Source organism: Protomyctophum bolini (genome assembly GCF_963924005.1).
Source record: "Protomyctophum bolini genome assembly, chromosome: 5".
Lineage (NCBI taxonomy): Eukaryota > Metazoa > Chordata > Actinopteri > Myctophiformes > Myctophidae > Protomyctophum > Protomyctophum bolini.
This window is the reverse complement of record NC_137866.1, coordinates 22995138-23009116: the sequence shown is the minus strand read 5'-3', so window position 1 is coordinate 23009116 and position 13979 is coordinate 22995138. Positions and strand designations below refer to the sequence as shown.

At 38.7% G+C, this 13979-nt stretch overlaps 1 protein-coding gene across 1 annotated transcript in view; it reads left to right on the top strand.

The window, feature by feature from the left end:
* plxna2 (plexin A2) overlaps positions 1-929 on the top strand; it is a 279981-nt gene extending 279052 nt beyond the window's left edge. The window contains 1 exon segment of the mRNA XM_080764816.1: positions 420-929. Coding sequence (XP_080620942.1) covers positions 420-515 — 96 coding nt within the window. The 3' untranslated portion in view covers positions 516-929.
* The last annotated feature ends 13050 nt before the right edge of the window (positions 930-13979 follow it).

Genomic DNA, 13979 nt, shown 5'->3' with positions numbered 1-13979 from the left:
AATGATTGGTTGGGTGTTAAGATTATGGTAAAATGAAATGGACTTCCTACAGTAATTCCTTTATTGTATTGATCCACTAAAAGTTATTACAAGATGTATTGTAAATGAAGATCATCATTGCGGCCTCAAGTCAGATGTTGGTCTGAGGTTTTTATCCCATTTTGCGCAGGTACCCCTTTTGGTGTTAGCATTATGTTATGCTTTAGCCATTGAAAAATAGCAGATCTACAAGCTCGTAGCGCGCCACCGAGTGGCGCGCTACGAGCTTGTAGGTCTGCTATTTTTGGAAAAACCGAAGAAACGACTGACATATAGAAACGTAGCTTTTCCAGAAAACTCTCAGGATGTAGAAGACTTTTTTTTTTAAGAATCTGATCTCAGGTCAGAATGGGTTTTTAACGGACTGTCTCTCTCCCCAGATCACGGCGGCCTTGGAGCAGGACGAGCAGGCCCAGAAGCAGAAGCTGGCCTACAAGGTGGAGCAGCTCATCTCCGCCATGTCCCTGGAGAGCTGAGAGTAGAGCGGAGTGGACCTCAGAGCTCCACTAGGACAGCCCAGACATGACCATACCTCTCAGTGTGTATAGGAGCTGGAACCATGTTGGACCGGACCTGGGGCCTCTATATCCACCGTCCGACTGACACACACACAATCGACTGCTTTCCGGCCCCTCCTTCAATGATAACACCAGCCCTAAAGGGACCCTGCTATATATGGGCCCCAGACCCTGGACCTAGAGAAGCCCCCACTGGAGCTGATAGAGCTGGTGTTGTCATAATATGGAAGGGAGCTCAGCAACTGCACATACGCAGGAAACAACATGGCTTTTTTTTAAGTTATTTTTTTCTTTTGTTTGTTTTCTCCTCTCCAAGGAGAAGTTCTTTCAGCTTTGCCTGGACAGTGTGTATGCAACGTGGGTGCGTTTGTGGGTGCGTTTGTGTGTGTGTGTGTGTGTGTGTGTGTGTGTGTGTGTGTGTGTGTGTGTGTGTGTGTGTGTGTGTGTGTGTGTGTGTGTGTGTGTGTGTGTGTGTGTGTGTGTGTGTGTGTGTGTGTGTGTGTGTGTGTGTGTGTGTGTGTGTGTGTATGGAATTAGATAACATTCTGGTAGGCTCGCGTGTGCAAGCAAATGGAAGGTGGGGGAAATAAATCATTTATCCTCCACTGTCTGTGACTCTCATCTGAAAGTGAAATGGACTCAAAGGAAAGAGACAAAAGCATCCCGTCGCGGCCAATATCGTTGCATAGTTTGCGTTCAGATTTTTATTTTTGTACGACGTATACGTTGAAATCCTATCAGTTGTAGTTTAAAAAAATCCACAGCCCCCCCCCCCCCCCCCCCTGAGCTTTGATATTTTAAAGACATTATGGACCGTGTCAGAGTGAGGGTCGGGTTGGGGGGTTTTGGGGCGTGTTTGGGGGGAATGATAATACATGGCATGGCTCACAACTTTTCTTGCTCCCTGTCCTCATCAGATAGGATCACAGGTTATATAAAGACTGTCCTCATCAGATAGGATCACAGGTTATATAAAGACTGCTGCTTCACGTGACATTGACAAGAACCTTCCACTTCTTTATCCAGGGGGAGGAAGTGTACAGGAAATCATGAAATGACGTCCTCGTTCTCGTCGGAGTCAGTGGTACGCCGCTTGGGGAAGTGGAGGGACAACCAGCATGCTCGTGGGCACCTAAAGACTTAAAGTGTGTCCTGGTAATAATGTATGGTGTAGTTAGGCTTAATGACCTCCAACCAGCATCACCGCTGGCGTTCAAAACTTTCCTCAGCAGTGTAGGTCGTCTGTGTATGTACCGGTTGATACTTGTCAAACAATGTATGTGAATTTTACAAATGCAGATGTATCTTTTGTTGGTCTGTTCATTCTTTTTTTAATTTGTTTGTTTGTTTTTGGGGTTTTTTTTGCAAACAATTTGGGTTTCAGTTGAACTGAGCTCTCTAGGTAGTTGAGTAGAATTAGTCAAATGAACATCCCCATTCTTCCGTCCCGGGGCGTCCTCCTTCCTAAATGTCATAATAGAACCCGATACCAAATCCCTCTCTACTGTAAGAGAGTGTGTACAGTAACAGTCTACAGTATAGTCTGCCTCATGGCCATCACTGGTGTGACTACGCCACTCGTACGTCCGACTACCATATAACCTGGAGACTAGACAGACTGCCCTGTCTAGATAGCAGGACTGAGGCCACCGATGGCTTTATATGCTGTAACTCTCCATTATATAACAACTGTTTGTATCGCTTTAGGGACTCGTTTCGAATATGTGTGTATTCTGCATGCATGGTATCACACATCAGAAGTGTTCTAAGGGTCCATCTTTGTTTTCTAAAGTGCCAATGAGTCATGCCAGCTCAAGTTGGCCCAGTTTGAGAGTTCCACGGGGACCACTCGATCGCCACCGAGTTCTTCGCACGGACGATATTATGGAGCCTGTATAGATCTAGTTTGACAAAAGTGCCAAAAGAACCTATTGTTTAACGTATTAATTGATGTGTCAGAATCGGTTCATGCTTTATAGAGGGAGCAAACCTCTCGCGTTGAGGTGGAGAGTATACATCGTGGCTGAAAGTCCCACACACGGAAGGATGAGATGCAAGTTTAAAACTTGCACAAGGTACAAACCACAGCGGCTCTGTCTAATAGGCTCTATATGCACATAAAATAACTCTTCCTAATTCCACCAGTGTTACAGATGATGCTAATTAAGGCTCTGTTCCGTTCTTGGTCAAAGTCAGGGTGCTGCTATTTTGCATATTATGGCTCATTGGAAACACTGTGCTACACAAGTGGGTCTCAAAGTGTCTTTTAGTGGGTTCCAAATGGCCCTGTACGGATGTGTACAAATGGAACCAAATGCGCCTGTAAGGGTCAATTCGGTTCCATTTGTACACTCATGGTTATGGGGGTCCTTGAAATGAAAAGGTTTGAGAACCACTAAATGGAACAGAGCCTTAATTCGTATCATCGGTAACACCTGTGAAGGAAGTCGGAAAGAGGCCTGGAAGTAGGAAGAGTTATTTCCAAAATAGCTGCTGTGCATAATTAGCCTATTGGTTGTTTTTTTGAGTGGCTTTTTCGTGAAAGGACGAAAGACATTCCAAACACCCAATGAAGAGATTGCCCATTTAAAGGTGGATTTGTGTAACTAACGTGGTTCAAAGGTTACCAAGTCTCTTGACCAAAACCGAAACCCTCACGAGCTAAGAGGTCGATACAAATCTATACTTTCAAAACACTTGCAGCTGGATGACCACAAACTGTAGATTTCGCTTGCTGGATCGGTGATTTCATTTTCTGCAGAGATAGATATAGTAGTATACTGTATGTTTGCTTGTTGTTTACATCAAGTACTTGAAAACCGGTAGTAGTAGTAGTAGTTCATGGCATGCCCAGAGAGATGCAGACAAAGTGAGATCAAACATCACTAGGTTCGGCAAAAGGTGCTTCTTTCTCCGTGGCCTTTTAGACAGTCCACCCACTCACTGCTTCTGATCTTCATAGTCTACTCATATAGTCTCAACAGTTGGCATCATTTGGCTGACTTCATCACTGCCCTCCCAAATACTTCACAGTCAAATGCTGGGCAGACTTAAATTAAACACTGACGAGTTTGCCCCTGACCACTCTACGAATAGCTGCACCGTACGTATGATCAAGTCAAAGGAGAGGTGAAGAGATCACAGTCCCGACAAACGAAGCCAAGCCGATGCCTCTCCGCTCCCAGCTCCGTCTGAGGTGTCTAAGAGAAGGGAGAGAGACTGAAAGCAAGAGAGAAGCCCTTTAGCTCTGGTTTCCTGCTTTGGCTTTGAAGCATCTCTTTGATCTGGGCCAGTTGTGTTCACAGAATGATCAGGAGATTGGAAGGGGGGTGAGAGAAAAAAAACAGCAAAATAACAGACAAAGAGAAATGTAGGGCAAGTTCATGATTGACATTATCTATATCGTGTCCACCCAGTGAGGGAAGACAGGAGGGAGGAGTGTGACAAGAACCTAAGCACATCTGTAGGTACAGTACACAATACAAATGCATATGCAGTACAGTACACAACCATGAATCTTCCTTTGGACTAAGGTCTTCCCTATTTCAGCGAAGAGAATTGTATCCTCCTACCGTACCTCACATGTTTGTCTGCGAAAGCGCTTGAAAAAAAAAGTTCTAATATGGACCTCAATGCCTCTTTTGCATGCATGCGCACGTTTCAGAGTCCATACACATGTTGGACATGTTGAGAATTGTTAGAAAATCTACCCAGAGGGGCTGAAACGGAATGGTTTTTGATTTGACACAGTCGGACAGTGAATCCGCTGTCTCCCTCCATGTTTTGTTTTGGGTTGCTGCAAGTGGCCTAATCCGATCCTTTTATTCAGCCTGGTTTTCCACGTGTCTAATTAGCTCACACATGAAGGCTACTGTACATTTACATGTCTTACATCACAGCTGAGTGCACCTTTATTTTTTATTATGTTTTAGAAAGCAGCTCATTTTCATGATGTCTACCTTTTTTATTTTAGTCAGTGCAACAGAAAGTTGCGTTTTATGTTTACCATTCTGCAGCGCAGAATCTAATTTGACAAGTGTGACTTTGTGTGCGTGTGTGTGTGTGCGTGTGTGTCTTGTGCTTTTTCAGCGATACACCTTTGACAATACGGACAGAACATTACATTGAAGATATTTTGTGCACTTTTTCTGCTCTCAGTGTAACATCGACTTGCCTTGTTGCTTGACCGGGTCATGTCAGTTCCTGTATGGAAAGAAAAAAACAACACACAATCATTTCCTTTTTTGTCTTTGTGTCATCCAATGGAGGTATTATTAAGAACCAGATCAACGTATTACTCTCAAAATATCCCTGCGTATGAAATAATTATTCTTCCATTTTAAACACATTTAGAAAAACCCTTTGTAGACACTGGAGTTCTGTAAAATAGTTACTGATGACAATGATAATGATAATAATAATGGCTGTCTGTTCTTGTTGTTTTATAAAAAGTGTTGTGAAAATTGTAAGAAAGTTAAAGTATTTAAAAAAGGTTGTTCTTGTTTTTTTTATTTGCTTTGGTTTTGTTATGATAATATATTATTGTGTACCTATTGTAAATATGAAGCACACCTATTTTGCAAGCCAAGGATTCACTTTGTACTGTTGTTATATATAAATAAACTTTGCTGGTTAAAAATTGCATAGAGACAAAATCTGGATTCCTGTCATTTTTGGGGTTACTTGAAATGTTTTTGAGGATTTTTTTGCTTTTGCTTTTTTGACGTGCCAATGTCTTCCATTGAGCCCCATGTTAAAAGTCTCAAATTTGAAAGCACTATGTTTCTAAAACTATGACACCTTTCAAAGAGTCCTTTTCAGAGAATAAGCATAAATAACTGCATAAAGCGATGCGGAAATTGCGGAAATTGCGGAAATTGAAAATTGCGGAAATTGCGAAAATTGCAAATTGCGGAAATTGCGAAAATTGCAAATTGCGGAAATTGCGGAAACATGGGCTATAACCCATCGTTTTTGTCATTTCGTCATTTTTTTGAAATCTTCAAAAATGATGAAAAACTGCGCGCTATAGTATGCCGTACGATATGGGCTATAGCCCACGGTCCAAAATGATGAGAAACGAGGCTAACTTTTTTTTTCAAATTTTCAAAAAACATGGGCTATAACCCATCGTTTTTGTCATTTCGTCATTTTTTTCAAATCCTCAAAAATGATGAAAAACGGCGCGCTATAGTATGCCGTACGATATGGGCTATAGCCCATGGTCCAAAATGATGAGAAACGAGGCTAACTTTTTTTTTCAAAATTTCAAAAAACATGGGCTATAACCCATCGTTTTTGTCATTTTTTTTAAATCTTCAAAAATGATGAAAAACTGCGCGCTATAGTATGCCGTACGATATGGGCTATAGCCCACGGTCCAAAATGATGAGAAACGAGGCTAACTTTTTTTTTCAAAATTTCAAAAAACATGGGCTATAACCCATCGTTTTTGTCATTTCGTCATTTTTTTCAAATCCTCAAAAATGATGAAAAACGGCGCGCTATAGTATGCCGTACGATATGGGCTATAGCCCATGGTCCAAAATGATGAGAAACGAGGCTAACTTTTTTTTTCAAAATTTAAAAAAACATGGGCTATAACCCATCGTTTTTGTCATTTCGTCATTTTTTTCAAATCCTCAAAAATGATGAAAAACGGCGCGCTATAGTATGCCGTACGATATGGGCTATAGCCCATGGTCCAAAATGATGAGAAACGAGGCTAACTTTTTTTTTCAAAATTTCAAAAAACATGGGCTATAACCCATCGTTTTTGTCATTTCGTCATTTTTTTCAAATCCTCAAAAATGATGAAAAACGGCGCGCTATAGTATGCCGTACGATATGGGCTATAGCCCATGGTCCAAAATGATGAGAAACGAGGCTAACTTTTTTTTTCAAAATTTCAAAAAACATGGGCTATAACCCATCGTCTTTGTCATTTCGTCATTTTTTTCAAATCTTCAAAAATGATGAAAAACTGCGCGCTATAGTATGCCGTACGATATGGGCTATAGCCCACGGTCCAAAATAATGAGAAACGAGGCTAACTTTTTTTTTCAAAATTTCAAAAAACATGGGCTATAACCCATCGTTTTTGTCATTTCTTCATTTTTTTCAAATCCTCAAAAATGATGAAAAACGGCGCGCTATAGTATGCCGTACGATATGGGCTATAGCCCATGGTCCAAAATGATGAGAAACGAGGCTAACTTTTTTTTTCAAAATTTCAAAAAACATGGGCTATAACCCATCGTTTTTGTCATTTCGTCATTTTTTTCAAATCCTCAAAAATGATGAAAAACTGCGCGCTATAGTATGCCGTACGATATGGGCTATAGCCCACGGTCCAAAATGATGAGAAACGAGGCTAACTTTTTTTTTCAAAATTTCAAAAAACATGGGCTATAACCCATCGTTTTTGTCATTTCGTCATTTTTTTCAAATCCTCAAAAATGATGAAAAACGGCGCGCTATAGTATGCCGTACGATATGGGCTATAGCCCATGGTCCAAAATGATGAGAAACGAGGCTAACTTTTTTTTTCAAAATTTCAAAAAACATGGGCTATAACCCATCGTTTTTGTCATTTCGTAATTTTTTTCAAATCTTCAAAAATGATGAAAAACTGCGCGCTATAGTATGCCGTACGATATGGGCTATAGCCCACGGTCCAAAATAATGAGAAACGAGGCTAACTTTTTTTTTCAAAATTTCAAAAAACATGGGCTATAACCCATCGTTTTTGTCATTTCGTCATTTTTTTCAAATCCTCAAAAATGATGAAAAACGGCGCGCTATAGTATGCCGTACGATATGGGCTATAGCCCATGGTCCAAAATGATGAGAAACGAGGCTAACTTTTTTTTTCAAAATTTCAAAAAACATGGGCTATAACCCATCGTTTTTGTCATTTCGTCATTTTTTTCAAATCCTCAAAAATGATGAAAAACGGCGCGCTATAGTATGCCGTACGATATGGGCTATAGCCCATGGTCCAAAATGATGAGAAACGAGGCTAACTTTTTTTTTCAAAATTTCAAAAAACATGGGCTATAACCCATCGTTTTTGTCATTTCGTCATTTTTTTGAAATCTTCAAAAATGATGAAAAACTGCGCGCTATAGTATGCCGTACGATATGGGCTATAGCCCACGGTCCAAAATGATGAGAAACGAGGCTAACCTTTTTTTTCAAAGTTTCAAAAAACATGGGCTATAACCCATCGTTTTTGTCATTTCGTCATTTTTTTCAAATCCTCAAAAATGATGAAAAACGGCGCGCTATAGTATGCCGTACGATATGGGCTATAGCCCATGGTCCAAAATGATGAGAAACGAGGCTAACTTTTTTTTTCAAAATTTCAAAAAACATGGGCTATAACCCATCGTTTTTGTCATTTCGTCATTTTTTTCAAATCTTCAAAAATGATGAAAAACTGCGCGCTATAGTATGCCGTACGATATGGGCTATAGCCCACGGTCCAAAATGATGAGAAACGAGGCTAACTTTTTTTTTCAAAATTTCAAAAAACATGGGCTATAACCCATCGTTTTTGTCATTTCGTCATTTTTTTCAAATCCTCAAAAATGATGAAAAACGGCGCGCTATAGTATGCCGTACGATATGGGCTATAGCCCACGGTCCAAAATGATGAGAAACGAGGCTAACTTTTTTTTTCAAAATTTCAAAAAACATGGGCTATAACCCATCGTTTTTGTCATTTCGTCATTTTTTTCAAATCCTCAAAAATGATGAAAAACTGCGCGCTATAGTATGCCGTACGATATGGGCTATAGCCCATGGTCCAAAATGATGAGAAACGAGGCTAACTTTTTTTTTCAAAATTTCAAAAAACATGGGCTATAACCCATCGTTTTTGTCATTTCGTCATTTTTTTTAAATCTTCAAAAATTATGAAAAACTGCGCGCTATAGTATGCCGTACGATATGGGCTATAGCCCACGGTCCAAAATGATGAGAAACGAGGCTAACTTTTTTTTTCAAAATTTCAAAAAACATGGGCTATAACCCATCGTTTTTGTCATTTCGTCATTTTTTTCAAATCCTCAAAAATGATGAAAAACGGCGCGCTATAGTATGCCGTACGATATGGGCTATAGCCCATGGTCCAAAATGATGAGAAACGAGGCTAACTTTTTTTTTCAAAATTTCAAAAAACATGGGCTATAACCCATCGTTTTTGTCATTTCGTCATTTTTTTCAAATCTTCAAAAATGATGAAAAACTGCGCGCTATAGTATGCCGTGCGATATGGGCTATAGCCCACGGTCCAAAATAATGAGAAACGAGGCTAACTTTTTTTTTCAAAATTTCAAAAAACATGGGCTATAACCCATCGTTTTTGTCATTTCGTCATTTTTTTCAAATCCTCAAAAATGATGAAAAACGGCGCGCTACGTATAGTATGCCGTACGATATGGGCTATAGCCCATGGTCCAAAATGATGAGAAACGAGGCTAACTTTTTTTTTCAAAATTTCAAAAAACATGGGCTATAACCCATCGTTTTTGTCATTTCGTCATTTTTTTTAAATCTTCAAAAATGATGAAAAACTGCGCGCTATAGTATGCCGTACGATATGGGCTATAGCCCACGGTCCAAAATGATGAGAAACGAGGCTAACTTTTTTTTTCAAAATTTCAAAAAACATGGGCTATAACCCATCGTTTTTGTCATTTCGTCATTTTTTTCAAATCCTCAAAAATGATGAAAAACGGCGCGCTATAGTATGCCGTACGATATGGGCTATAGCCCATGGTCCAAAATGATGAGAAACGAGGCTAACTTTTTTTTTCAAAATTTCAAAAAACATGGGCTATAACCCATCGTTTTTGTCATTTCGTCATTTTTTTCAAATCTTCAAAAATGATGAAAAACTGCGCGCTATAGTATGCCGTACGATATGGGCTATAGCCCACGGTCCAAAATGATGAGAAACGAGGCTAACTTTTTTTTTCAAAATTTCAAAAAACATGGGCTATAACCCATCGTTTTTGTCATTTCGTCATTTTTTTCAAATCCTCAAAAATGATGAAAAACGGCGCGCTATAGTATGCCGTACGATATGGGCTATAGCCCATGGTCCAAAATGATGAGAAACGAGGCTAACTTTTTTTTTCAAAATTTCAAAAAACATGGGCTATAACCCATCGTTTTTGTCATTTCGTCATTTTTTTCAAATCCTCAAAAATTATGAAAAACGGCGCGCTATAGTATGCCGTACGATATGGGCTATAGCCCATGGTCCAAAATGATGAGAAACGAGGCTAACTTTTTTTTTCAAAATTTCAAAAAACATGGGCTATAACCCATCGTTTTTGTCATTTCGTCATTTTTTTGAAATCTTCAAAAATGATGAAAAACTGCGCGCTATAGTATGCCGTACGATATGGGCTATAGCCCACGGTCCAAAATGATGAGAAACGAGGCTAACCTTTTTTTTCAAAGTTTCAAAAAACATGGGCTATAACCCATCGTTTTTGTCATTTCGTCATTTTTTTCAAATCCTCAAAAATGATGAAAAACGGCGCGCTATAGTATGCCGTACGATATGGGCTATAGCCCATGGTCCAAAATGATGAAAAACGAGGCTAACTTTTTTTTTCAAAATTTCAAAAAACATGGGCTATAACCCATCGTTTTTGTCATTTCGTCATTTTTTTCAAATCTTCAAAAATGATGAAAAACTGCGCGCTATAGTATGCCGTACGATATGGGCTATAGCCCACGGTCCAAAATGATGAGAAACGAGGCTAACTTTTTTTTTCAAAATTTCAAAAAACATGGGCTATAACCCATCGTTTTTGTCATTTCGTCATTTTTTTCAAATCCTCAAAAATGATGAAAAACGGCGCGCTATAGTATGCCGTACGATATGGGCTATAGCCCACGGTCCAAAATGATGAGAAACGAGGCTAACTTTTTTTTTCAAAATTTCAAAAAACATGGGCTATAACCCATCGTTTTTGTCATTTCGTCATTTTTTTCAAATCCTCAAAAATGATGAAAAACTGCGCGCTATAGTATGCCGTACGATATGGGCTATAGCCCACGGTCCAAAATGATGAGAAACGAGGCTAACTTTTTTTTTCAAAATTTCAAAAAACATGGGCTATAACCCATCGTTTTTGTCATTTCGTCATTTTTTTGAAATCTTCAAAAATGATGAAAAACTGCGCGCTATAGTATGCCGTACGATATGGGCTATAGCCCACGGTCCAAAATGATGAGAAACGAGGCTAACTTTTTTTTTCAAAATTTCAAAAAACATGGGCTATAACCCATCGTTTTTGTCATTTCGTCATTTTTTTCAAATCCTCAAAAATGATGAAAAACGGCGCGCTATAGTATGCCGTACGATATGGGCTATAGCCCATGGTCCAAAATGATGAGAAACGAGGCTAACCTTTTTTTTCAAAATTTCAAAAAACATGGGCTATAACCCATCGTTATTGTCATTTCGTCATTTTTTTCAAATCTTCAAAAATGATGAAAAACTGCGCGCTATAGTATGCCGTACGATATGGGCTATAGCCCACGGTCCAAAATGATGAGAAACGAGGCTAACTTTTTTTTTCAAAATTTCAAAAAACATGGGCTATAACCCATCGTTTTTGTCATTTCGTCATTTTTTTCAAATCCTCAAAAATGATGAAAAACTGCGCGCTATAGTATGCCGTACGATATGGGCTATAGCCCATGGTCCAAAATGATGAGAAACGAGGCTAACTTTTTTTTTCAAAATTTCAAAAAACATGGGCTATAACCCATCGTTTTTGTCATTTCGTCATTTTTTTTAAATCTTCAAAAATTATGAAAAACTGCGCGCTATAGTATGCCGTACGATATGGGCTATAGCCCACGGTCCAAAATGATGAGAAACGAGGCTAACTTTTTTTTTCAAAATTTCAAAAAACATGGGCTATAACCCATCGTTTTTGTCATTTCGTCATTTTTTTCAAATCCTCAAAAATGATGAAAAACGGCGCGCTATAGTATGCCGTACGATATGGGCTATAGCCCATGGTCCAAAATGATGAGAAACGAGGCTAACTTTTTTTTTCAAAATTTCAAAAAACATGGGCTATAACCCATCGTTTTTGTCATTTCGTCATTTTTTTCAAATCTTCAAAAATGATGAAAACCTGCGCGCTATAGTATGCCGTGCGATATGGGCTATAGCCCACGGTCCAAAATAATGAGAAACGAGGCTAACTTTTTTTTTCAAAATTTCAAAAAACATGGGCTATAACCCATCGTTTTTGTCATTTCGTCATTTTTTTCAAATCCTCAAAAATGATGAAAAACGGCGCGCTACGTATAGTATGCCGTACGATATGGGCTATAGCCCACGGTCCAAAATGATGAGAAACGAGGCTAACTTTTTTTTTCAAAATTTCAAAAAACATGGGCTATAACCCATCGTTTTTGTCATTTCGTCATTTTTTTCAAATCCTCAAAAATGATGAAAAACTGCGCGCTATAGTATGCCGTACGATATGGGCTATAGCCCATGGTCCAAAATGATGAGAAACGAGGCTAACTTTTTTTTTCAAAATTTCAAAAAACATGGGCTATAACCCATCGTTTTTGTCATTTCGTCATTTTTTTTAAATCTTCAAAAATTATGAAAAACTGCGCGCTATAGTATGCCGTACGATATGGGCTATAGCCCACGGTCCAAAATGATGAGAAACGAGGCTAACTTTTTTTTTCAAAATTTCAAAAAACATGGGCTATAACCCATCGTTTTTGTCATTTCGTCATTTTTTTCAAATCCTCAAAAATGATGAAAAACGGCGCGCTATAGTATGCCGTACGATATGGGCTATAGCCCATGGTCCAAAATGATGAGAAACGAGGCTAACTTTTTTTTTCAAAATTTCAAAAAACATGGGCTATAACCCATCGTTTTTGTCATTTCGTCATTTTTTTCAAATCTTCAAAAATGATGAAAACCTGCGCGCTATAGTATGCCGTGCGATATGGGCTATAGCCCACGGTCCAAAATAATGAGAAACGAGGCTAACTTTTTTTTTCAAAATTTCAAAAAACATGGGCTATAACCCATCGTTTTTGTCATTTCGTCATTTTTTTCAAATCCTCAAAAATGATGAAAAACGGCGCGCTACGTATAGTATGCCGTACGATATGGGCTATAGCCCATGGTCCAAAATGATGAGAAACGAGGCTAACTTTTTTTTTCAAAATTTCAAAAAACATGGGCTATAACCCATCGTTTTTGTCATTTCGTCATTTTTTTTAAATCTTCAAAAATGATGAAAAACTGCGCGCTATAGTATGCCGTACGATATGGGCTATAGCCCACGGTCCAAAATGATGAGAAACGAGGCTAACTTTTTTTTTCAAAATTTCAAAAAACATGGGCTATAACCCATCGTTTTTGTCATTTCGTCATTTTTTTCAAATCCTCAAAAATGATGAAAAACGGCGCGCTATAGTATGCCGTACGATATGGGCTATAGCCCATGGTCCAAAATGATGAGAAACGAGGCTAACTTTTTTTTTCAAAATTTCAAAAAACATGGGCTATAACCCATCGTTTTTGTCATTTCGTCATTTTTTTCAAATCTTCAAAAATGATGAAAAACTGCGCGCTATAGTATGCCGTACGATATGGGCTATAGCCCACGGTCCAAAATGATGAGAAACGAGGCTAACTTTTTTTTTCAAAATTTCAAAAAACATGGGCTATAACCCATCGTTTTTGTCATTTCGTCATTTTTTTCAAATCCTCAAAAATGATGAAAAACGGCGCGCTATAGTATGCCGTACGATATGGGCTATAGCCCATGGTCCAAAATGATGAGAAACGAGGCTAACTTTTTTTTTCAAAATTTCAAAAAACATGGGCTATAACCCATCGTTTTTGTCATTTCGTCATTTTTTTCAAATCTTCAAAAATGATGAAAAACTGCGCGCTATAGTATGCCGTGCAATATGGGCTATAGCCCACGGTCCAAAATAATGAGAAACGAGGCTAACTTTTTTTTTCAAAATTTCAAAAAACATGGGCTATAACCCATCGTTTTTGTCATTTCGTCATTTTTTTCAAATCCTCAAAAATGATGAAAAACGGCGCGCTATAGTATGCCGTACGATATGGGCTATAGCCCATGGTCCAAAATGATGAGAAACGAGGCTAACTTTTTTTTTCAAAATTTAAAAAAACATGGGCTATAACCCATCGTTTTTGTCATTTCGTCATTTTTTTTAAATCTTCAAAAATGATGAAAAACTGCGCGCTATAGTATGCCGTACGATATGGGCTATAGCCCACGGTCCAAAATGATGAGAAACGAGGCTAACTTTTTTTTTCAAAATTTCAAAAAACATGGGCTATAACCCATCGTTTTTGTCATTTCGTCATTTTTT